The sequence below is a fragment of the Papio anubis genome, chromosome 12 (assembly GCF_008728515.1).
Source record: "Papio anubis isolate 15944 chromosome 12, Panubis1.0, whole genome shotgun sequence".
NCBI lineage: Eukaryota > Metazoa > Chordata > Mammalia > Primates > Cercopithecidae > Papio > Papio anubis.
In genome coordinates, this window is record NC_044987.1 from 45,583,621 (window position 1) to 45,610,647 (window position 27,027).

Here is a 27,027-nt window from a genome sequence, read left to right on the forward strand (position 1 = left end):
ATTTTAGAATCTACTTATAAATATTCTCTCCATCTAAACCCCACCAAGGAAAACTCACTGGAATATTGATTGAGATTACAATCCATCTATAATCAACTTTAAGAGAGTTAACTGTACATTATTCATTCATCCAATTTATGAATACTGTATAACTCATTATCAAGTAAAATCTCCCATAATTTATCTTACATGCATGAATAGAACTTGCACATATTATTTAGGTTTCTTTCTTTGTATTAAGTGTTTTTTAAGTAGTATATTTAAATTTTTAATTTGTATTTGTTTTGAATATACAGAAATTAAATGTATTTATATATGCCAAACTAGTACTCATCAAATTTTCTAAATTCCTTTGTTATTTGTAATAGTGTATCTGTAGCATATCTACAGATTATTTCAGATCTTCTAGGTAAATAATTACATTATTCTTGACTAATGACAGTTTACTCCTTTTTTATTTATTTTCTTTCCTTATTGAACTTGCTGGAACATTCAATAAAATATTAGGAAAAAGTAGTGAGTGAAGACATTTCTCACTTATGCTGGATATCAGGAAGAAACATTTCAACGTTTTACTGTTGTGTTATCTTCACTGTAAAGACTGCACAGATTAAGGAAGTTATCTTTTTTAGTTAGGTTGCTAAGGAATTTTATCAGAATGATGTTGAATTTGTCATGTTTTCATTAATTTATTGACTGCATTATGTTGTTAATGTGGTAAATTAAGCTGACCAGCTTTAGAAAATTAAAATAAATTTATATGTATATACCACATTTTCTGTATCCATTCATGCACTAATAAACATTTAGGGTGTATCTACATCTTGATTGTTGTGAACAATGCTGCAATGAACATGAGGGTGTATATATCTCTTCAAAATCCTGATTTTCATTATTTTGGATGAATACCCAGAAATAGAATTATTGGATCATATGGCAATTCAATTTTTAATATTTTGAGGAAGCTACATATTGTTTTCCATAGTGGTTGCACCATTTTGCTATGGATAAACTGTGAGAACATTATGCTAAGAGAAATACCATAAAGTCTGCCAGTCACAGGAAAACAAATACTTCATGATTCAACTTATAAGATACGACTAAAATAATGAAATTGATAAAAGCATAAACTGAATTGTGGTTGCCAGGGGCTGGGAGGATGAGGGAAATGGGGAGCTGCTATTCAAGAAATATGAAGATTCAGTTCTACAAGATGAATAAGTTCTAAAAATCTGCTGTGCAATACTGTGCTTATAGTTAACAATATTGTACTGTACAGTGAAAAATTTATTAAGACAGATCTCTTGTCACCTGTTTTTACCACAATAAGAACAATAATAATTTTTTATTCCTGGGGTATACCAAATTTGAATGAGTATTAGCATTTCTATACATTGCTGGACACAATTTCCTAATATGGTATGTGAGATTTTTCATTGATATTTATAAGAGTTTGGCCTACATTTTGTCTTTCTTTTGAAATAATTTTAATATTTAGATATTACTGTTTTTCTGGACTTATAAAATGAAGTTTTCCTCTTTGCTTTTTCCTGAAAAATATTGTTGAGTATTGGTGTTATTTCTCGTCCAAAGGTGTAGAATAATTTGTTAGTGAAGTTGGTGGGCCAGACTGTGTGTGTGTGTGTGTGTGTGTGTGTGTTTCTGGAGATGTTTTAAATAAACTTCCATTGATTTAAGAGATATAAAATTATTCTGTTTTTATATTATGTTTGTTTCTGTTTCATAATTTAATACTTATGTAGGGATTTATCTATTTTATCTAAATTTTCAAATTTATTTCCATAATATATTTCACAATATTCTTTTTGGCTGCCCATTTACAATTACTTTTTAGTATATAACTTGTGCATTTCTCATTTTTTTATTATTATTGCCAAGTATTCATAAATGTTCATCAGTTTTATTAGTCTTTCCAAAGAATCAATCTTGACTTTAACATTTCTTTCTTTTTCTTTTTCTTTTTTTAAATTTTATTATTTTTTTAAATATACAGTCTCCCTCTGTCGCCCAGGCTGGAGTGCAGTAGCACAATCTCGGCTCACTGCAGCATCTCTCTGCCTAGCAGGTTCAAGTGATTTTCCTGCCTCAGCCTCCCGAGAAGCTGGGACTACAGGCGCCTGTCACCACGTCCAGCTAATTTTGTGGGGTTTTTTTAGTGCAGATGGGGTTTCACCATATGGGCCAGGCTAGTCTTGAACTCCTGACCTTGTGATCTGCCTGCATCGGCCTCCCAAAGTGCTGGGATTACAGGTGTGAGTCACTGTGCCTAGCTTTTTTTTTTTCCTACTATACTTTTTTTAAGCAATTCTCCATAAATTTTTATTTTTCCATGACCTCTAGCTTTTGGGGGGTTTAATGTGCTTCTTTTTCTCACTTCCTGTATTTTACTTTCAATAACTTTGCCTTTAATTTTTAGCAGCTTTACTATGATAAGCCTGGGTGTGAATTACTTCATATTTATTTTGCTTAGAGTCATCATACTTATTAATGTGTGTTTCAGTGTATTTCATACTGGTTGCACTTTTGGTTTTGCAAATACTCCATCATTATCTCTTCAAATATGATTTCTACTCTATTCTCTTTTTCTCTTCTCCCCCTGGAAAACTAACTATCTGAATTAGATGTTTTCATCATATTTTATACTTTTCTATATTAAAAAATTGTGTTTTTCCATGTTTCAGTCTGGATATTTTCTATTCCTTTAAGATTTCTAAACTTCATTTTGGTTGTGTTTATTCTGCTGAAGCTGACACATCCATTGAGTTCTTAATTTAAATTTTTAAATGTTTAGATTCTTAAATTTCTCTTTATTTTAAATTACTGCTTTCAATGTAATACTCTGACTTTTCATCTATTCTCTTGAATATATTATTCATATTTGTATTTAAATTCACTCGATTGATTCTAATGATTGGGATGGGATTGATTTCATTGACTGTTTTTCCTGGTTTTCAATCATTTCATTCTTTTTCTTTAATGCTTTATATGCCTGTCCATTTACTACTGAAATGATAGACAAACATGTATAAAAATTATAGAGGTAATCTAAGGCTACATCTCGTTGTATGTACATCCAGAGAGAATTTGCTGTTGCTTGTTTATAGCAGTTAGAAGAGAGGAAGACCATTTTAAGCTAGCTTGATAGTGAGAGTATTTGAAGCAGTTTCCATTTTTGTTGGAGCCTGTCACTTTCCAGTTCGTCTTTACAACTAAAATATAGCCTCTAATGATCCCAAATAAAAACTCAAAGTGGTTTCAGTATGCAATGGTTTGTTTGCTCTCAATAAAACTCAGGCTGAAATTTGATCCCCACTGTGGTGGTGTTAGGTGGGGCCTAGTGGGAGATGTTTGGGTTATGTGAGCAGATCCCTCATCGATGGCTTATTGCTCCTCTCTCATCCTGAGTGAGTTCTCACTCTTGAGAGACTGGATTGGTTCTCATGGGAATGGATTAGTTCCCGGAAGAGTGAGTGATTATAAAGTCAGAACACCTCTCAAGTTTCCCCTCTTTGCATGTGTCCACTTCCTTTTCCACCTTGTGATACAGCACAAAAGCCCTCACCAGAAGCCAGAGAGGCATGCCCTTGAACTTCTTAGCCTGCCAAATAAAAAGTAGAATAAACCTGTTTTTCTTATAAATTACCCAGTTGGGAGCATTCTCTTATAAACAACAGGAAATGGACTAATGGACAAGTGCAATTCTTTTTTCTTCAGTTCAGTATGACTGCCTAAAACTCTTCTCATCTTTCCAATATCTTAGCCACTTCTGAGCTTTCAGCAAATGCCTACAAATTAGCGAAGGGTTCAAGGGAGAAAATAGTATCTGCTTCAGATATCTGTGCTTCTCTTCCCTCCCAGATATTCACTGATAAGATTTTAAATGTCATATTAGCCCAGAACTCAAAAATGTTCAAAGCTCACCTAGCGCTTTTGTCCCAACTTCTTAGCTTCCTATCAATGAGTTCAACTTCAATGAATTGTCACATACTTCAAAGGGAAAGTCTTTCCTCAGTCCATTTTTTTTTTTCTCTCTCTCTCCAGGATCATGGTCCCCTCAGTCCTGGCTGACTAGACAGCTTTCTGACCACTTAAACAAATTTTAAAAAAATTATTCAAATTATTCAGCTTTTCTAGTTGTCTTCAGAGGAGGGCTTGCCTAATTTATCACAGGCAAATGTGGAAGTAGCTATTGAGTTTCTATTACGTGACTTAAAATTTAAGTCTACTTGGATTAATTATTGGGCATATGATACTTAAATTTTTCAGGAACTTAGGTTTTGACTTTTGTTTCGCTTCTTGTACAATGATTATTTCTATAACTTAATCTGAATCCCAGTATAATTTTTGATTATTTACTCTTCTTCTATAGCTATAAGTTTTATTTGGAAACCATATTAAATAAATGTGAGAAGTTCACAATAGACTTGGTTTCCCTGAGTGTCATGGGGATATTTTGTCAAGGAAAAACATGTTGCCTCCAAGTGAAATGTGAATGAAAATGAGTCCATTCTGTGTTTATGTACAGAAATCAAGGTCTCTTAAGCATCTTCTAATCGGTCTTTTCCATGTTATTAGAGAGACTCTTACTAACAATAACAGAGCACTGAACAATACAGAGATAGACATTTTATCGGAATATTAATTTAATGGTTTAAGGCAGTTCTCTGACAATTCAAGTAGAAGGGAAAAAAAGAAAGAAATTCCAAGAGGGGTGTGTGTTTGTGTGTGTGGGTGTGTGTGTGTGTGTGTGTGTGTAGAAATTAAATTAGCTCTTCTATCTACATTTTAATGTATATAACTTTGGACACAGATTTGTATTAAAGATTACATTTCATACATTGTTCTAGTTCAGTTTTAATGTCTAGATTTAGATAGAGTGGGTTTAAATCTTGTGTGACCCTGGGCAATTTGCTGCTTTTCAAGCTACTGTTTCCTCATGTGGAATGTGAATATGTAAAATTATGTACTTCAATTTCATACATATAGTCTTTCCTTAGCATCTGTGGGATTGATTCCAAGACCCTCTGTGGATTCTAAAATTTGTGGATGCTCAAGTCACTTTTATAATAGCTCAAATCATTATCATATAGTATTTGCATTTAGCCTGCATACATACTCTTGTATACTTTAAATAATCCCTACATTACTTATAATACCTAATACAATGAAAATGCTATGTGAGGCTGGACACTGTGGCTCACACCTGTAATCTCAGCACTTTGGGAGGCCAAGGAAGGTGGATCACCTGAGGTCAGGAGTTCGAGACCAGCCTGGCCAACATGATGAAACCCCGTCACAAATAAAAATACAAAAATTAGCCGGGTGTAGTGGTGTGCGCCTGTAGTCCCAGCTTCAGAGGAGGCTGAGGCAGGAGAATTGCTTGAACCCGGGAGGCGGAAGTTGCAGTGAGCCGAGATCATGCCATTGCATTCCAGCCTGGGCAACAAAGCAAGATTCCATCTTAAAAAAAGAAATAAGAAAAGAAAATGCTATGTGAATAATTTTTGTACTCTATTGTTTAGGAATAATGACAAGAGAAAAAGGTTTGTACATGTTCAGTACAGATACAACCATCCTTTTTTTTTTTTTTAATCTGGGTTTATTGATTCCACACATGTGGAACCCAGGGATATGGAGGGCCAACTGTATATATAATACTTAGCAGAATATAAACATGAGCATATATTGCTTAGGACAATGCTTGGCAGCAAAAAAAAACACTATATACATTAGCATAGTTATCATTCAAGTAATTTTTTTCATTTGCCTGACTCTAAGGTTGAAGGGAATGATAATTTTTCTTCTCTTTATTCCTTATATGCAGCACTCTATAGAGAACTTAGCAAGTGCAACGTTACTTGTTAGATTTTGCTAAATGAATCAGTAATGTTAAATAATGCAGGAAGTTTGAGGAAAGTATGAGGAAAATATAGATTTGAAATTATGAAGTCCCTAGTGACCTGTTATGATATAAAAGGAAATAAAACAAACTGGGAGGTGAGATTTATATTCATTGATATCATCTTGAAGCCTGCCTTATTGCTTAGAATTTAATAGGTGTTCAATAAAAAATTACTGATTTAATATTGCACTTAGCACTGTGCAATCACCTTGATTATGCTCTCAAAGGCTGTTTGGCCTTCATAAAAGAGGCAATTAAGAAGATAAGAAATATTTTTGAAAAGGTGAGTGTTGGCCGGGCGTGGTGGCTCACACCTATAATCCCAGCACTTTGGGAGGCCGAGACAGGCGGATCACAAGGTCAGGAGATCGAGACCATGGTTAAACCCCGTCTCTACTAAAAATACAAAAAATTAGCTGGGCGTGGTGGCAGGCACCTGTAGTACCAGCTACTCAGGAGGCTGAGGCAGGAGAATGGCATGAACTCAAGAGGTGGAGCTTGCAGTGACCCGAGATTGCACCACTGCACTCCAGCCTGGGTGACAGAGCAAGACTTGGTCTCAAAAAAGAAAAAAAAAAAAATGTGAGTGTTATCCTAGCACAGTCATGTAACAGAAAACTCTAAGCACTCTAAGCACTAGTCCCACTGATGAAAGTTTACAAGCTTAACAGAAGGAATTAGTCAAATTCAGTGGAAGACGGGTTTATACCATGAAAACTGGAAGATCATCCTAAGAAAGGAAACTTCATGAAAAAACAGAAAAGGTTATATAAAGCTGTGGATACAATAGCTCATTCAAAGTGTTTTCTCTGTTGAAATGGATCATTTTGCTTACTAAGTTGTTGCACATTTTATACAATAGCCTCAATTTTTGCATTTCTCCAACTGGCTATAATATGATGAGAGAAACAAAAGATTGGGTAACACACAACGTAATCAATCTATTTATAAATATGTTTATCAGCTTCTCCTCTTTAAAGGATGTGTATGATGAGGAAGCATCCCTGGAGCCACAAGACATTAAACCAGAGGACATTAAGCCTGCCATCCTAGAACCAAAATCAAGACAGGATGGATATTCTAACTATTCTAATAGATTTCTCTTACTATCTGTTATTTTCTATAATCCCCATGTCTTTGTAAGTCAGTCTATACTGACCACACCCAGAATTAGGTCAGACCACCTAAGATTTTATCTCTTCAAATATTAACAGGCATTGGCCTTCTGACTGAAGAAATGCAGAATAGAGGTGGGAAGTGAGTATTAACTTTATATTGTTGTGTAACAAATTACAACAAAATTAGCAGCTTAAAGCAAACTGCATGTATTATTTCATACTTTCTGGATGTCAGGGGACTGTGTATGGCAACTGGGTTCTCTGCTCAGGGTCAAACAGGCTGTAATCATGGTATTGGTGAACTGCATTTCTTTTTGGAAGCTTTGTGGAAGAATCTGCTTCCAAATACATTCAAGTTTTTGGCTGAATTTAGTGGTCTGTGGGTGTATGCTTGAGTCTTATTCTGGTGCTGGTTGTTTGCTGGAGGCCATACTCATTTCTGAGAGGCCACCTGAATTCCTTTCCCTGTAGCTCCCTCCATCAGGAAAGCGAACAATGGAGATTCTCCTCCAGCTCTCTCATGTCAAGTCCCTCTCATTTGAATCTTTGTTATCAGAAATAACCAGTCCCTTTCAGGACTCACCTAGTTAGATCAGATTCATAGAGGGTAGTATCCCTATTTTAAAGTCAGCTTGTTTGGAACCTAAAATACATCTTTAAAATCCTTCCAGAGAAGCACTTATCCAGATGAGTGTTTGATTGAATAACTAAGACAGGTGTGTATATCCCAAAGATCAGAGATCTTGGGTGCCATTTTAGAATCTTACCTACACATTTTCAGATTACAATCTGATCCCTGTTTTCCAATACATGTCAGTCACTTAAATAAAATTCATCAAGACACAGTTCTCTGCTGTCATTACTGTATGTCATTACTTAGCAGATTTCTGAAGTATGAAATGTGCTGGAATTTTGGAATTTGCAAGATCTGAGTTTATATCTCCTTTACATTTGCCGTGGGGTTTTGAGTAGGTTATTTAATATCTGAGATTTCCTTAGTTATAAAGTTATTTAATCCTTCAGTTTCCTCAGATGTAAAAACTAGCGCTAATAATTATCTCTAAGGCCTGCAGAACTTTAGAAAAAGCCATACAATGAAAATTACCTTATGGTATATAGTTGACAAATTTCAAGTTCCTGACTTTTTCCCTTCTTTTGAATGTTCTGATAGCACTTCTCCAATCTACCTCTACTTACTTTTTACGAATCCTTTGAGATGAGAAATATTGAGATTTATACACCTCAGAAATAAGTTGATTTTCAGTTGATAACATTATCTTTTTCTCAACAATTCTAAATTTTGATTCTTTCTGGAATTAATTCATTAGTGTTGGCTGGGGTATATTCATAAGAACCTTAACTTAAAATTTCAAAGCCAGGCACAGTGGCAAAGGCCTGTAGTCCTAGCTATTCCTGAGGCTGAGGTGGGATGACTGCTTGAACCTAGGAGTTTGAATCCGTCCCGGGCAACACAGTGAGATTGTACCTAATAAATAAATAAAATAAAACGAAATAGAGTCTCAATATTTTTCCTTGATTTTCACTAGTGTATAGAGATTTGAGACTTCTGCTCTTCCTGGGGTGCAGGGAGCAATATTATACGAAAACAGCCTAGTAGTCAGTAGACTCCCACTATTAGAATTTTTAAAAATCCCAAAATATCTGTTAAAATGCTATTGGTAAGAGATTTGGCAGGATGATGGTTACATGTGGGTAGAACAGCAGTTTCCATAATAATTATGTGGGTTGCAAACAGATTTTGAAAAAAAATACTGAGATGCAGCCTAATGAATACACTCATTAACCTTAATAACATCAGGTAGATAATGGAGAGGACCATTCTGCAGGGGGGAATCAACTCAGCCTTTCAGAGTCATTTTATAAGGCACATTTCACAGTGTTGTTTTCTCAATTAACAAATGAGTAGATGTAGTTATGTGAAAAGAAATCTGTGTTATTTGAAGTTTTCCTTTTAAAACCTAATTTTTAAACAAGTTATATTAAACATTTCTTGAGTATTTGGTATGTACTGAGCATTATAATAAGCATTAAGGATACAAAGATGTGCAGAGTCTAAAATTTATAGTCTACTTTGGGGAAGCAAAAATAAATTTAGCTATCTTTAATACAATGACAATTGCAAAACTAAAAGCATCATGTTACCTCTATGAGAGCAGAAATCTTGCCTTCCTTGTTCACCACTATATCCACACATTTAGAATATTAGTTACACAATACTTGTTCAGTGAATAAAGCAATGAATGTCACTGTATTTTAGAAGCAGATCAGAAGGAACCATTAAGCCCAGAGGAGCTTTTTGGTAAGTTGCATTCCAGCTAAATCTGTCTGCTTGATGAATTACATTTTATCAAATCAGAAAACATGTGAGGAGTTAAAAGAATGACACTCTGTGCAGAAGGAATAGCATACTCAAAGGCTTAGGAATGTGAAACTATAACATATCTAGGGAATAAGAATCAATGTTCTATGTCTCCGATGAACAGGATGTGTGAGGTTTGTCTCAGCAGTACCAGTTTCATCATGATAAGCATAACTAATGATTTCAGTGGGCAAGAATAACTGTGTGGGCCTAGCATGCCCCACACATAGTTACATTTCCTGACACAAGTTTAATGACCACTAACTTCTAGGAATATTCATTCAGATTCCAACATTTTTAGACTGGTATTGCTCCTTTGGGTACAGAATGTACTTAGGTTGTTTGCCTATGGCAGGTAGCACCATGGGATGCCTTCCTAAAATCTCCATGGAGTTGTAGTGTTAATAAATAACCATGTTGCCATTTGAGAGTCCAACTAGTGAAATCTATACCTATTGTATATAATTAGTCTTCCATATAAATAAATCAAGAGATTATAAATGTAAGAATTAAGAACTTGGAAATATCCAAAATACTAATTGAGGTGACCAGAGAATAATCTTAGGGAGGCAAGACAGAAATGTAATTTTCAGTAAATAATTCAGTGACTGGAAATCTAATGATTTCTACTGTTTATGGAAAGATTGAATAAAAAGGAAAGGGAATGTTTAATTTGAAGGATAAATGAGAAAAACGCAATGGACTGGAAGCTGGCAATGCCCATTCAGGCAGGTCATGCCTAATGGACTGTTCACTCCTCGAGGGCATGGCCTGGAACCTACCAGTGTCTGGCACAGAGGAGGCATTCAAATGTTTAGTGAATTAATAAATTGAAATGAGTAAAACATTGAGACTGTTATTAAAGGATCATTTAATGCAATTTTTAGTGCTACGTGTATTTTTCTGTTTTCCATAGCAATAACTTATAACATATATTGATAGAAAATGAAGAAAGAAAGAAAAAATTGTATTGTCTGCATTTTATGGATTTAGATTTCATTAACAGAGATAGATTTTTAAATTATTTAGCATTGCTGCCCTAACATTCCATAATCCTTAGACTTTTTTCTTCATAATTGTCTAAGATTTATTTTTACATATTCCTGTTAGCATATAGAACTCAAGAGCTTTCACACTCTAGCAAAAATAGATTGTGATATTAAGCCTATTGGTTGTTAAATCCTACCATAATTATTTTAGAACTATTGGTCTGCTTTATATTTCATAAATTTAATATAATGAATGATAGAAATAATTATAAAGTTAAAATACTTTTAGTATAAGCATATAATGGTATAAGGTATAAATCTTTACAGATGTATAATTACCATTGTTTCTCATATTTTTGAGTGCCAACAGCTATTGCACTGCATGCAAAAACATACATACAATAAAAAAGAGTAGGTTAATATCATACTGGAACCACAGGTAAGAACATTGTTAACTTGCATTTTTAACATTCAAACCAGTTGCATATGGAGATAATATGTAGAAATCCAGGAGAAACAGAAATGTGAGAGATCATATAAAGATAAATCTGAACATCACAGATCCCAACTCATATTCATTTTTTTCCTTTTTCACACAAAACCTGTTCTCTTCACATACTGTCCAGCCTAGGACATGGAGCTACATGCAATGTTGTTATTCTCCTCCCACAAACCATTAAAATACTCCTTTACCTTCTATGCCCCACAAGTTCAGAGGTTCTACCTTAAGATTCCTTATAAATAGGGCTCTTCATTCTTACTGCCACTCCCTTAATTCAATTCTCCATTGGCTTCATTGACCATTGCAACATATTTTCTAACTTGATTCCCTAACCTTCATCTCCAACAGCTCTGATCTGTCATGTAAGCTTTTAGCAGAGTTCATATACTTCTCATCATGTCTTTGTATCATTTCCCACTTTAAAAGACATCACTGGCTCCCTACTACCTGCATGACAAAGTTGGAAATCTTTAGGATGGCACAAAAGAAGATTCACAAGTGATTCTCTTCAGCTCACCCTCTCATTACTTCTCTGACCTGTGCACCCTACATAGCTGCAATGCTCTGTATTCACTATTCCTTGATTAACAATTTTTTTTTCAATATATAGAAAACAATATTTCAAAATGCTGGTATCGCTCTATTGTCCACACTTTTCAAACTTAGTTCAAATCTTATCTCCCTAAGAAGTGTTGGTCAATTATTTATTGATCTGCTCTCCCACTGCATTTAGCACATGCCCATAATAATCATTTATATGTGGTCACTTATTTATGTCTGTCCTCCTTTCTCATCTCTCCACTAGACTTGTGAACTGCTGGAGCATAGTCTCTAAAACCTATTTAACTCATGTTTCTTCTCAGTTTCAATACAATTTCAACACATAGTTGAAATTGTCAGTTGCATTTTCTTCAAAATACTCACTGCTCCTCTCCATAGGAAAAACCGTTGATGCCTGTCCCATTCAGGTCAGGTTTAGCCATGTGATTTGTTCAGTCAGTGAAACGTGAGCAGAAATAACATGTGCCACTTTTAAGCAGAATCTTAAGAACCATTGTATGATTCCCCTATCATATCTGTTTTTCCTTCTACAACAGCAGTCCCCAACGTTTTTGGCACCAGGGACTGGTTTCATGGATGAAATTGTTCCATCTTATAAGGAGCGCACAACCTAGCTCACTCACGTGTACAGTTCGCTATAGGATTCACCATCCTATGATAATCTAATGCCTCTGCATTAGATCTAACAGGCGACAGAGCTCAGGAGGTAATGCTTACTCACCCAGGGCTCACCTCCTACTGTGCAGCCAGGTTCCTAACAGGTCACGGACAGGTACTGGTCTGAAACCTGGGGTTTGGGGATTCCTGCTCTACAAGATTTGTATGTCCCAGAAACACACTATTCTTTTAGACTTGAAATTCAAAATGAAGATGACATAGAACAGAGTTATAGGCCATCTGCAGTGAATATAAAGGCTGAAATAAACCTCTGTTCTATACCAGTGATATACTGGGACTATTGATTGTGACAAAATAATTTAGTCTAAGATGGGTAGATATCTAATAAATGTTGAAGAAAAGAAGGACAGTTATAGAGACCTAGGAAAAAAAAATAGCAGGGTAATTCAAGAGTCAATTTTGTTTTAAACAAGAACTGTCTGTTGAAAATGAAGAAAAATTAAGCTTTCATGAGTTTCTCATTATGAGAAATCATAGGAAGTAGGGTTGAAAGGAGAAAGGAGAAGAGTAGATTGTAGAGAAAGAGAGTATATTTTTGGTAATGCAATCTTGGGAAAAAAGTGAAAGTAAATTCTTGCTAGGTTAGCATGCCCTTAAGATGTCTGCAGGGAATATTTAAAGGATCTAAGTATCTGCTAGTGAGGTGTTTTGAGAATCCAGTACATATGTACAAAGAATCCTCCTTTAGTTAAGCCAAGCTAAGTAAGTTAAGAATGCTTTTTCTATTTTAAATGTTCAAGTTATTCTGCTTCCATAGCCAAAGAAAGGCTACAAACCTGACTAACAAAAAATCCAGATTAAGATTATATATAATTACAGCCAATTTTTATTATTCACAGTAATGTTCTATAAACATGCAGCAAACAGTAAATTAGTGAATAATGACCATTACTCCTAGAGGAAATACAAGCTTACGTTGCTGTGAGTCTTTAGTCACAACATGTTCATCAACCAGTCAAAACACAACCTTGCTTTATGTGTGTTCTTATTTAAAGACACCTTATTTAATATATATTGTTGACTCACTAACATTGAACTTGCAGTAGCAGCACTTTATTCATGCAGCTTTTTTAACATATGTATTGTCTATATACAGTTATCCCTAGTCCCTTGATATTTGCAGAGCATTGGTTCCAGGACACTTCCTCCCCTTACCGCACTAATACCAAAATCTAAAGATGCTCAGGTCTCTTGTATCAGGTAGCTTAGTTTTTACTTGTAACCTGTACACATCCTCCATTATACTTTAAATCATCTCTAGATTAATTATTATCCCTAATATAATATACATGTTATATAAATAGTCATTGTACTGTCTTGTTTTTTATTTGTATTTTTTTATTATTCCAAATATTTTCAATTAATTATTGATGAAATCCGTGAATATGGAACCCACAGTTATGAAGGGCTGACTGTATTTTCTATGTATATTACAGCCATCTTATGTTTAGAAACACTAGATAACACATCAGGCTTTATTCTTGGAGGCCAAGTTAAACAGTAAAGTCACCAATAAATAATACAAACCTGCAAAAGATGGCACTAAATAGATACTGAAAAGGACATTTGTTTGTAGTATGAGAACTGAAACAAGAAAGCAGAGAGTCACCCTTTTCAACCTCAGATGGGGACGTGCACTTCAGTAGTCTCAAATGTGTGCCACTCTCTGCATGCCCATGAAAGGCTGCAAAAATGACACCAATATTGATTCTGGTATTGCAAATAAACTTTAGCAAGCAGTTAAATTTGTAAATACATAATCTGTAAATAATGATGACCAACTGTATATTCAAACAACTGGAAAGAAAAGAATAAAATGGATTATGAGGAGTTGGACAAAATGCCCACCAGTGAGAAGAGGGAGAAATTGTATGGGTGGACAAATAATAAATCTAGTAAAGTGACTTAAATGTGGTAGATTTTTAGTAAATGTTAGTTTCCTTCCCTATCTTTATCCCTCTGTTTTCTCTTGCTTTGGTAAAATATATGTCACCCAAAGAATTAAAGCAGTACTAGAATATTGAAGGTCCACTCTATCAAAGTAATAGAAAGCTTTAGGTGGTAGAAAGGTTTTTCCTTTGCATTTCATTTTACTGCTCAATTTATTGCATCATACTTAGAGATGCCCTATCATCTTAATGCAAATCTTAAAGATATATTTATATAAAAATGTTAATATTTAATAAGCTAAAGTCAATACACCACCCTCTAATTTAGCCAGTGTTAAACTGTTTTTTGGGGGATCAACATAGCAGATATTATCCAAAAATTTTAAATAGCATGACCCTGTTTTGTCACATAGATATTGGGATTTTCTGTTTCTATACTATCTCCTTTATGATTTATATTTTGCTGTTAATTGGCAACATCTGAAACAAAAATTATTTTAAACTCACAACTCTAACTTGGAAGACTAATAATAAAACATCATAGTTTTCTAAATTATTAAACTTACAGAAAAGATAAATACCTCAAAAAAAAAAAAAAAGAGAAAGTACATGATGAGAAATGAGTAAACTATCACTCTCATCCTGACAGTTTTCTTTTATGGAAATATCACCTGCAAAAAAGTTTATCAAGACAAACTTTTTACAATCCCTGTTAAATTCAATGAATGAACTGTGAAGGGTAAATTGGAGCCATTATAATCTTACATTTCTTATGTAATATTCATAATCATAGTGTTACATAAGAGCGAGCTAATGTTAACAAAAGGAGCAATTTAAATTCCCACTTCCTTGGAGAATGGGGCTCTGCTTGACAAACAGCTTCCTGTCCCATTTGCAACACGCCCATGCAGCTCCTTGAGTGTCAATGAGACCCACACTCTCATCTCAGTGATATAATAAACCCTCCAAAACAGAGGAGAAAATGAGGCAAACAAGCCCACTTCATTTCAACTTGTCAGCTTTAAATAAAATCTTCTGGAGCTGAAAATGGGAAACTTGAGGGAAGATAATGTGTGAAGTAACCAAATTCAACACTGGGACAAAACATACTACATTACTATTTTTTTTTCTTGATCTGCCACAAAAGTTTTTGAAATTTCACTATAGGTAATTTTTAATGAAATATCTTTTTGCCAAGGAGGACTTAGAGAAAAAAAAGTGTTCTTTTTGTTTGTTTTTTCCCTTCTCTCCACCCACTGATGCCCTAGCTAATATCTCAAGTCACCTCAAGCCCTTATGATATCTTAATGAGTAATATATGACCTTTGGAATAACTCACAATTATCAATATTTATATTAAAGTTGGTATAGCAGAGCATACTGGAAAAAGTACATGCTTTCTGTATAATTTAAATTAATTACTTACATAATACTTTCTTGGCACTGATTTTTTATGCAAAATATTGGACCACGCTTTCTGCATAGTAAAAAAAAAAATGTTAAGGGCAAAAATGCAATGAAAGGAAAGTAAAAATAAATTAACATTCTGTTAAATGGAAATATTTGAATATCACTGAGGTAAGCAGTGATTGGTAGTGTAAATCTCTTCCCACGTCCTCTCCCTAGTACCCTCTGCCCCTACCCCCAGCTCACCTCCTAACACTTTTTCCTGCTTTGCATTTAGGAGGCTCTAGTCTGTTCTTCCCCTTAGATCTCTCTATATTCCTTCTCTTCTCTCTTTGAGATTACTCGTGATTTAGTCAAATTGTCCCTTTCCTCATACTTCTTTAATGAGCACTTGCACTTCTTCCAGGGAAAGATAGTACCACTGGATTCCAGCAGACATACAGCACAAACTGTGTATATCCGATCAGTGGCAGTGAAGAAGGACAAGTCAGTTTCCTTCGTCCTTAGATGCCCTAGGGTGTATCCAAATTTTATACAAACATCTTTTCATGCCTTTTGTTTTTATTTCCAATACTATATTTCATGTATTTTCCAAATCATTGTAGAAGATTTTTTTCTTATTCTGTTATACTTTCCTCTAGCATTATAATACGACCCTCTGATTTCAAATCCTTTTATCTTAAAATTCCTAAATAACTTTGAGTGATCAGTGCATAGAATGATAGTTATGTTGAGGAGTATGATCCCTTCACCACTTTTGATGGCACACTGTTCAGAAGTTCTTTTGGGCACTCTAATATAAAATGTGATTTCAGATGTACATTTTTAATGTATTTTAGAAATTCCATAGGAAAGAGTGTATGGACTATGGACTACAAAGATTTCAGTTTGAGGCTTGGCAAATCAACATATAATAGAGTAACCATAATCAGCAAACGGTTTTTTAAACCTATTATTCACTTGTAAAATTCAAACAAAAATGTTGTCTCACAGGATGATTAATATTAGACATGTTGGATGATATTTTTGACTCTTATTTTATTATCATTATAATTACTATTATAAAGCCAAAGAAAATAATGTATTCAAAGTTAACTTGACCTGGCTATTAAACGTCAATTAAAAATGTGAATGATGATATTATGCAGCTTCCATGTGTATACTATATTTTGCAACCAGTAAAATTCTGCCAGAATCTTCAGGTTATTCTCTGCAGTTTAAGGTAAGTGAAGTTAGTTCCTTTTAGCACTCTTAGACCCAAAGTTTCCATGGTGTTACTGCACTTTTTATCCTAACAAGCTGCTATATCAATAATCACCTCGGTGTAATATTGGACCATCATGTGGCCTAAGGTATCCATTTAATGACTAATCTCGTCAAAAGGAAAGCAAATTGATTCATTTTCTTAGGAGGTATCTGTTCTAAGCTGAGGGGTTTTTTATTTCCCCACAGTGATGGCTGGGCTGACAGGTATGATGTGACAGATGGATATCAGCGAGAAGCTGTTGGTGGCATCACAATCAAGCTCCAGTCTCCCGATGTCAAGTGGTTTGATGATTATTATCTGAAGCTCCGGCCAGAAACAAACCATCGAAACCCTTGGTTTCAAGAATTTTGGCAGCATCGTTTTCAGTGCCGACTGGAAGGGTTTCCACAGGAGAACAGCAAATACAACAAGACTTGCGATAGTAAGCAGATTTATTGTTTCATTTAAAATGCATAAGGCTAAGGCTCCAATTTAAGTAAACCACGTCATGGGGATAGTGGCTGTAATTTGTTAGAGGGGAGGACTGTTACATAAGTAGAGTGGATATTACCACTTACGGTGACAAACGGGTTTTAGTCTCATTAGGAAAAACGTATCAGAGCAAGTATTTAGTGATAGTTTATGTGATTAGATCATTTATATTTGTATCATTCAAAAAATTGAATGTATTTCCATAAGGCATTGTGCTAAAAAGATCACATGAACTCCAGAATGGAACTATTTCTGACATCCTTGAATACAGTGACTAGATTCTGCTCATTTCTTTTATCCAGAGTAGTTAGCACAGTGGAAGCTGATAGCAACGGTTTCATATATGTACAAAGAATGAATAAATGAGTGTTGAAGGACAGATTGAGTTACTACTTCCATCAAAAACCATAAAATAGTACCATGGATTTGCTATATATAATTGTGATGTTTCAGGAAACATAACCTAAGTAGAGCCATTCATTCAAACATTCAACAAATACTTATAAGAGACTAAGAATGGACCAAATTTTGCTTTAGTTGTCAGGATATCAAGATGGAGAAAGCTAGTTCCTGCCCTCAAATGTTTACTGTCTTGGAAGGGAGATAGTAATGCCAACAAAAATTGCAATTGAACATTATAAATGATAAGATAACTAAGGGTTTAACGTAAGCGTGTGGGTTAATATTATTTGTAACATGTCCAAAAAGAATCTCGATTCTAATAACCAGGTAGAGCCAGCATATACTACATCTATCTATATCTATATCTATATCATCTATCTATCAAACATCTGTGCCTGCAAAGGTTAACGTTTGTAAAACTTGATAAAGGATTTTTTTTTTGGAACTGACTTATCCTACATTGTGTAAGAAGAAACCTATATGCATTTGCATAGGAGGAAAATGCAAATTGAACATGAAACATGTTCAGATTTTTGAATGATATAAATAGTAATAAATTATCTAAAATCTTACTAGAGTAAATACTTGCTCTGATATGTTTTTGTTAGTTGGTGGTATAGGTGTCTTTATCCATGGTGCTGGAACACCAGAATTCAGTGAGGGAGTGGGCTTGAAATCTTGGTCCATTACCCAATTCTAGTCCACAGAGAGGTTGTGACACACCAGCAACAAAGTGATAAAAACAGAAACAATGTAGTGAGTTATTCATAAAGCTTTCTCCCTCTGAGGTCATGTTCATCCTATGTTTCTGGTATCAGTTTGTTCTTTTGGGAAATGATGGAGATAGCCAATGGTGGCTTGTGATTGTTTTTAAATGTAATTGCTTCATAAAACAAGAACCCAGCAATCCCATATCAGTTCCTATTTGGGTAGAAGGGGAAGGGAGGAATGCTGGAGTGTGGGATAATACACTGGTCAATGAAATCCAGAAATCATTGCAACAGCGTGAGAATACGTTTGCTTCTCTCCCACTTCAGATCCTTCTTACTCTGCCCCAAATCCTCAAATGCTTACTCATTTCCTTTGTTTTCATTTTTTATGGAAAAATATGTGAGAAACAAAAGCATTGCCACTTATGGCTCATAATTTCAAATTTGTAGCTAATTTCATATTTCAACAGTTCTATCTAGTTTCTGAAGAAAGCAGATTTCTTTCCTCTCTTGATGGAGCATATGTCCTTCTACGGTCTATTCTATGTTTGTGTACTTATTAGTATGTGTAGCTTCATTGGAGGAGTTCTGTAAGGTAAGGAGTAGCTATGATCTAATCTTTAGTTCTTCTTTGGTAGGAATTAGTGACAACGCTAACCAGTATATTTAAGGGAATTTTTCCAGTTGACCTGCACCCTCTTTCTTTATTAATTTCTTCTTTTCCCCACTGTTTTTTTTTTTAATCTGAAATGCGTCCTCTTGAAAATAGTCATTTGTTTCTCTGATTCTTTATTTGCTTGAAGTTCTGCTTAAATATAGTCTTGAAAACTTTGATTTCCATGAAAATATCATTTCTATGGAAACCATTCTGTAAAATCCTCCCTTGACCTTGCTGCTGTAGCTCTCTGTCTCTCATGTGAGCACCTTGGTGTGATCTCTCTGCTCAGAATCTGTTCTTTACTGCAGTCATAGAAAGCACCACTTAGTCCTCCCACTTGGAATCTCATCTGACAACAGATGTCATTTGGTACACAGGCATGGACACTTTATATGTACTACCTCTGTTATTCTTCTTAATGAGGGATGTATAACATTATCCTCATTTTAAAGATGACATGGCATGATTTAGAGAGACAAAATAAGTTCCTCCAGTCATATAACTATTAAGAATTAGAATTTAAAATTGAACTCAGATTTATCTAGAGTTTAGCCAATAGACTAAACAAATTAAATATAACAGATTGAAAGTAACCATCAAATCTGCATTATATAATAGTCAATATATAGATCAAAGATACAAGGAAAAATAATTCTTAGAATTATATATGTCTTACTATGAAATGCAATAAAAGATACTCAAATATTCACTACCCACTACTTTTGACCCTAGTTTCTTATGTAATCCAATGTCAATTGAACATTTCCTTCCTACCATGTATGAGAGTTTAAGTTGTTCCACACCCTTGTTAATATCTGTTTTTTTCTTTTGTGTTTTTGACAATCTGTGAGTATGTAGTTCTATCATATGGTGATTTCAATTGACTTTTTCTTGATGTATTTCAAAGTTAAGCTTCTTTTCATATGTTTTTGGAAAGTTGGTATCCTCTTTTGTGTCTGTTCAAGACTTTTGAACGTTTATTTGAGTTTATTATCTTTTTAATATCTATTGTAAGAATTCCTCATATAGTATGGATATGAGTCCTTTGTCAGCTATATGTATTGTAAAATTGCCAAAACGGAAGTTTGGCTTTTTTATTACCTTAGTATATCTCTCATTTACTACTTGTTTTCTTTTTGTCCAATTTATTATTTAGTTCTTTATTCCTCCATCTTTTCTGCTTTGTTTTGTATTAATCAATAATTTTTGTTATTCTCTTTCTCTTAACATTTTTCTTTCATCTCTTTGTATAAGTTATTTGTAGTTTTCAATAGAAATTACCAAATGAGTCCTTAGTTTAATACAGAATATTCTAAGTTGGTTCTTATCACATTCAAGAAGCTTGAAAATATTTAAATCTATATACCCCTTCAGATTTTTTTTTGCAATTGCCATATAGTTTACTTTTACATGTACTCTATATACCACAGGACTCTGTTATGACTATAGTCATAGATGATCAATAGTTTTATATTTATTGAGGCAATTGTTCTTCATCCCTTCTTGTACTTCCATGCTTCCATCTATAATTCTTTCAGCCCAAGGAAATTCCTTTGGTATTTCTTGTATATGCAGATTTACTGCCAGGAAGTTGTATTAGCATATATTTTTCTTACAACATTTGTATTTCACCTTTTATTTTTAAAAACTATTTTCACTGAGTGTAGCATTTTATATTGGCAGGTTTTCTTTTGTTCGCTTGTTCTTATGTTTTTCTTTAAAAATGTCATTTCATTTTCTTCCAGATTTTGTGATTTCATAGAGAAGTTAGCCATCATTCTTAATGTGCTTCCCCTGGTGGCAATATAGCAAATAAAATTCAAGAATTTTTAAATTACATATATATAATATATGTAATATGTTACATATGTAACACATTATATATATTATATAATATAATATATATTAATTATATAATTGTATATAATATATAATAAAATATATAAATATGTAGTAAAATATATAACATATATAAAATATATATTATATTATTTTTATTATATTATATATATTTTATATTTTAATGACATGATGAACTTTGGTGTAATTTCCTTTGTATATTTACTTTCTTAGGGTTTCCAGAGCTCCTTAAGCCTATAGAATAAAGAATTGCATCAGATGAAAAATTTCCCCTTAAACATTCCCTCTGCTGTATTTCTCTCTCCACTCCTACTACCCAATTACACCTCTGTTAAGTCATTTGACCATGTCACACATATGACTTATTCTCTGTATAGTCTTTTCTTTTTTCTATGATTCAGAAAGAAAATTTGGCCTATATCTTGAGGAAAAGACCAACTAAAGTATGAGGAGTCTCCATTCCTCAAGTGAGCTTTTCTTGCAAATATTACAAAACAATGAGAGATTTAAATCTCCCTCTTGAAAATCTTCAGCCTCTCATGTAGCCCCCAGAATCAGCAAGTGAATCATGGGAGAAAATGGTTACCATGCTTTTAGGGCTCCTGGAATTTATAAAGTGTCATTTTAATAACCAAAAGCATTACTGGTTCTTCTTTTTTTAAGGAGTGTCTTATACTGGGTTGAATTACCACTTGCTACCCCTTCCTCAATTCATGTCTTTTGCCAGAACCTTAAAGTATGATCTTCTTTTAGAAATAGACTCATTGCAAGTATAACTAATAAGGATGAAGTCATACTGTAGTAGGGTACGTCCCTAATTCAGTATGATAGATGTCTTTATAAAAAGAGGGGAAGAGACATAGAGACAGAGAGAAACACAAGAGGGACACCATGGGATGACACAGGCAGACATGGATTGATGCAGGAGTAAGCCAGGGAATCTCAAAGATTGCTGGTCATCACCAGCAGTTAGGAAGAATTCTACCCAGAGTCTCAGAGGGAGTATGTCATTGCTGATACCTGATTTCAGACTTCTAGCCTCTAGAACTGGGAGAAAATAAATTTCTACTGTGTTAAGCCACCCAATTTGTGGTTTATTGTAATGGCAACCTTAGAAAATTAACATTCCTTCATTTAAACCAAGAGAGATCCTCAAACTGAATTCTGCAGTCAGAACCTGCAAGTATCCTAGGCAACAAAGGAAGCTGATGACACCCTGCTTCTTTGCTGCTCTCCTCTTTGTGTTATTTCATTTTGTCTTTATTGCTTCTATATATCTTCAGTGCCTGTAAGATTTTTGACTTTTGCATTTCTTTCACCTTTTCAAGTATGCAATAAAGGAATTTTCATTTGTTTCCTTCTCCATCCTACTGAACACCAGTTCTTCCTCTACTCTTGATTCTTAGTTATTGCTACTCTTGAAATCCTAATGCTGTTATATAAATAAAGCCCATCACTTATAACGTCTAAAGTGTTTGTAGCCTTGTGAATTTTTGTTTTCCTTCTGAACATTTAAAAACTTAAATCAAAATATTACTATGGCCCTTAAATATTTTAACTACATGGTATTGAGTCCAGAAATATATACTATTAACAATGAGCCTGATTTCAGTATGTCTTATTTAAATTGCACAATTATGAAAATCTTAAATTATAAATTGAATTTAATAATAAATTAAAAGTAAGAAGTATTAAGAGTATAATTTTTCTCTAATTATATATTGAAGAGTAATAAAGTAAGCTACAAAGAATTAAGTTAAAACTGTTTCTTAATAACTATGCTATTCCATTTTTTAAGGATGATTTCCTTTATAGACATACTGTTACTTGCTTACATTCATTGTCTTTTCTGTAACTTCTCCCTGTCATCTCCAGTAGTTTCCAGAAGTGTCACTTATGACAACATTCTCACCTAAATTTCCTAAAAGCATCTCAAACTTAAACATCTAAAATTAATTTCATTATAACTTCTATAACCACCACCTCAAACTTTAGGTTCCTCCTTTTTATAGCCCCAGTTGAAGTACATGATATACTCATCCATGCTGTATCTCAAGGTGCAGGAGTGAGTAGTCCTCACTGCTTCCATCTGCACAGCCAACCAGTGACAGAATAGTGTTTGTTCTACTGTTTCACCATTTTATACTTCTGTTCCCTGAATTCATGTCTCTGTACTACTGTATTCAGTATAATTTTATTATCCCTCACCTTAAATATTAGAATCCCCCTATCTAATGTTTTTGATAACACCTTTTCCCTTATCCATTTGATGCTAAAAATTAGTTTCAAAGATCTTCACCTAAAAAGCAAATCTCATCAATGTTACTCCCATTCTTCAAGATTGTCCTTGGTTCTCCAATGTCAACAAAAGGAAGTCAAACTCTGCCTCAGTCAAAACTCTTCAAATTGGTCATTTATATTCTTTATGCCTCATCTTCTATTTCTTAAGCCCATGAAATCTGTGTTCCAGCCATTTCACAATTGTGATCTTTCATTTTAGAACTGCATGCCCAGTTAAGCTCCTGTGCTTCTGTACATGCTAAATCTTGCTCAATGAAAAGTCCACTTCAAGACATTTATCAGTTCCAATGAATTTACATTCTCATGGTTTCTAATCACTCCAGTTTTCTGTTCTTACTTTAACTTTAATTTTTTCATTTTCACCTCATTTACCTTTTGTCTTCTTTTTGCTACAAGGGAACCCAGACACTGAGCACAGATATACTTCCCTGTTTTTTGTTCCCCCAAGTAATTACTCACACAACCATCTATATGTGTACCAAACTACTATTAATAAAATGAAGATTAAATGAATGGGTTCTAGAGCAATGTAAAAGTACATTGGCAATGAGGTTTCTCTGGGTTGTAGCAATGTCATTTATTGATTCAGTGGTGGTTATCAGGGTGTGTTTATCTTAATAATTGATGTACCATTGTGGTTTTTGAACTTCTCTACATTAATGGTTTACTGTAGTGTTTAGCTTAACAACCACTGCCCCATAAAAGTGACCAAAATAAATTTCTTTCCGTGTAACGTTTCCCCATAGTGCTCTCCTATACACACTCCCACTCCCCTACAAGCTTTTTGCCACCATGGTGCTTAATTCTCTCCCTTATTTTTCTCTGTAATCTTTCCCTTATCTCTTCTCAGCATTTCTACACATCAACACAAGTTTCTCTCCACTTCATGTGTAGAGCTATTTAGCTGTTTCTTTGTTTCCTTGTATTCTTCAAAAATTCTACCCTTGGACAGAGATGCTCACCTTTTGAACCCAAAACTGCTTTGGGATAAAGTTACTTTGCCACACAGAAAGTAATTTACTGCAGAAAGAAAAATGATACCATCCACAGAGGCTGAAGTAACTATAGTCAATAGAAGTTTTTCTTGCTGTATTACATCAACAAATAAGTAGAATTTATCATATTGTTAGACCAGCATGCAAACATTTTATATTCATCTTTCTCTGTTAAATTATAAATGTCTCAAGGAGAGGAGCTATCTTTATCATCTCTGTTTTCCAAACCCTTATCACAATGCCTTGAATATGAGGCAAGCATTTTATAAACGTTGTTAGATAAATGCTACTTTATTTCTCATAGTGTTAAAAAGCTAGAGGACCTAGGACCACAGTCCCTAATTTGTGGGCTGCAGGGACTGTGTGCAAAGTGTGGGTCACTGTAGATACTTTGCCTGGGTCCAAAATCCTCATATAACTGAGCATTGTTCATGGACTGAAGTATGCCTTGCATATTCTTGTGTGTATGTACAAGCTGTTGCAGTTACAAAATTATAAATTAAGAATTACTGAAATCATAGTTTTTTATGGCCATTATATGTTCTCTAAATTAAAGGTACTAAAAGTACAAATAATAGTTGTAGAATGTGCACAAGTTTTTTCACATTCAAAGGGTTTTTTATATTCAAAAAGGTTGGTCTCACTATCTTAGAAGTGTTTCTTCTTCTCTTAAAGTAAGTCTCAATCTAGAGTTGTCTACAATCTCTCTGATGAATATGTCTCACTAGTTTTTGAAGTGGGTTAGTTAGAGGATATTTCCTTATGCATCAGAATGTTATCTTCTGCCATCTTTTATGCCCTTTGAAATGTTCATTAATGGCTTAGCCAAAGCTCAGAACACTTGAGCATCTCTCAAACTGAAAATATGACTGGGGAAAATAAAAAAGTCTACTGAAAGAAAATAAGTGCTTGGGAGAGAGTAGCTAGAATACAGGAATAGTACTTTAAGAGCCAAATAAAATTAAATTAAACAACTGCTACAGCTAACACCAGATTTGAGATTCCTCATCCTTGCACCACATTAACGTTTTCAAGATTGTATTTGGAGAGAGCAGTAATCTAGTGTGAGAAAAGGATTCCGTGGTTACATTTTTGGGGATTATCCCCTATTCATATTTTAGAGATACAATGTATATCAACATGTTGGAAAATGATAACATTTATTATAAATTATAAATTCTTCACAGCAGAGTTTGTCACAAAGGAAATTATATTAAATATATATAATATCACAACAGTGATATACATACATATACATACACACACAAACACACACACCTAAATATAAAAATGTTGTTAGATAAAGGCTACCTTATCTCTCATAGTGTTAAAAAGCTAGGGAACCTAGGACCGCAGTCCCCAATTTGTGGGCTGCAGGCACACACACACATTAGATCTATATAGTTATATATATAGTTATATATATTATGTTACAAACAATATATATTATATATAATATACAATATATAATGTACATATATAATAATATATATATAATACGTGTGTGTGTGTGTGTTTATTTGTCCACAGTTTCTGGCTCACAATCCCCAGAGCCCTTGTTATAGACTTTTGTTATTATATTAGGGCCTTCTAGGCCTCAGAAGCAGGCCTCAGAGTTAGACCTCAAAACTAAAAATATACTCTAATCTTCCGTTGTCTTTCTAGCTTGGAGCAAGTCATAAAGAAATTATCTGACCTACTTCATCTTATTGTAGATCATAAGATCTTCTTTTCAAAAGGGATCCTATTCCATATCCTAGAGGAAGGAATGCCACACAGAAAGGCTGATATAGTTTAGATATTTGTTCCTGCTCAAACATCATCTTTAATTGTAATCCCCAGTGTTGGATGTGGTCTGATGAGAAGTGATTAAATTGTGGGGGATGTGTTCTCATGAACAGTTTAGCATCATCCCCTTGATGCTGTTCTTGCAATAGTGAGTGAGTTCTCACCAGATCTAGTTGTTGTAAAGCGTGGCACCTTACCTCTACCCTACTCTATATTTTTCTCCTGCTCTGGCCATAAGATATGCCTGCTCTCGCTCTGCCTTCTGCCATGAGTAAAAGCTTCCTGAGACCTCCCCAGCAGCAGGTGCCAGTGCTATGCTTCCTGCACAGATTGCAGAACCATGAGCCAATTAAACATTTTTTTCTTATAAAGTACCCAGTCTTAGGTATTTCTTTATAGCAATGTAAAAATGACCTAACACAGGAAATTGGTTATCAAGGAGTGGGACATTGCTATAAAGATAACTTAAAATGCGGAAGTACATTTGGAACTTGGTAATGAGCAGAGGTCAAAAGAGTTTGGGGGTCTCAGAAAAAGACAGGAAGATAAGGGAAAGTTTAGAACTTCTTAGAGACTAGTTAAATGTCAGTGACCAAAATGATGATAGTGATATGGACAGTGAAATTCAGGCTGATAAAGTCTTAGATGGAAATTAGGAACTTACTGGGAACTCGTGAAAAAGTCATCCTTGTCATGCCTTAGCAAAGAGCTTGGCTTATTTTATTCATGCCCTAGAGATCTGTGGAAGTTTGAACTAAAGAGTAATGATTTACAGTATCTTGCTGAGGAAATTTCTAAGCAGCCAAGTGTTCAAGATGTAGCTTTACTGCTTCTATCGGTCTCTGCTCAGATGTGAGAGCAAATAAATGACCTAAAATTGGAACTTATATTTAAAAAAGAAGAGCATAAACTTTGGAAAAAATTGCAGTCTGACTATGTTGCAGAGAAAGAGATCTTTTTCAGGTGGTAAATTGAAGCAGGCTGTGAAACAACCACTTGCTAGAGATATTTACCTAACTAAAAGGGAACCAAGTGCTACCCAAGATAATGGAGGAAAGGCCTTTTAGGCATTTCAGAGGCTCTTGTGGCAGCCGCTTCCATTGCAGGCCCAGAGGCCTAGGATGGAAG

The 27,027-nt window shown here is 34.3% G+C and overlaps 1 protein-coding gene across 6 annotated transcripts in view; it reads left to right on the top strand.

Annotated features, from left to right (window-relative positions):
• GRM5 (glutamate metabotropic receptor 5) overlaps positions 1–27,027 on the top strand; it is a 573,536-nt gene that overhangs the window by 404,806 nt on the left and 141,703 nt on the right. For all 6 annotated transcript variants that reach the window (XM_017948834.3, XM_017948839.3, XM_017948836.2 and 3 more), the window contains one exon: positions 16,900–17,135. In XM_017948834.3, the coding sequence (XP_017804323.1) occupies positions 16,900–17,135 (236 nt within the window). The remainder of the gene's footprint in view (positions 1–16,899; positions 17,136–27,027) is intronic.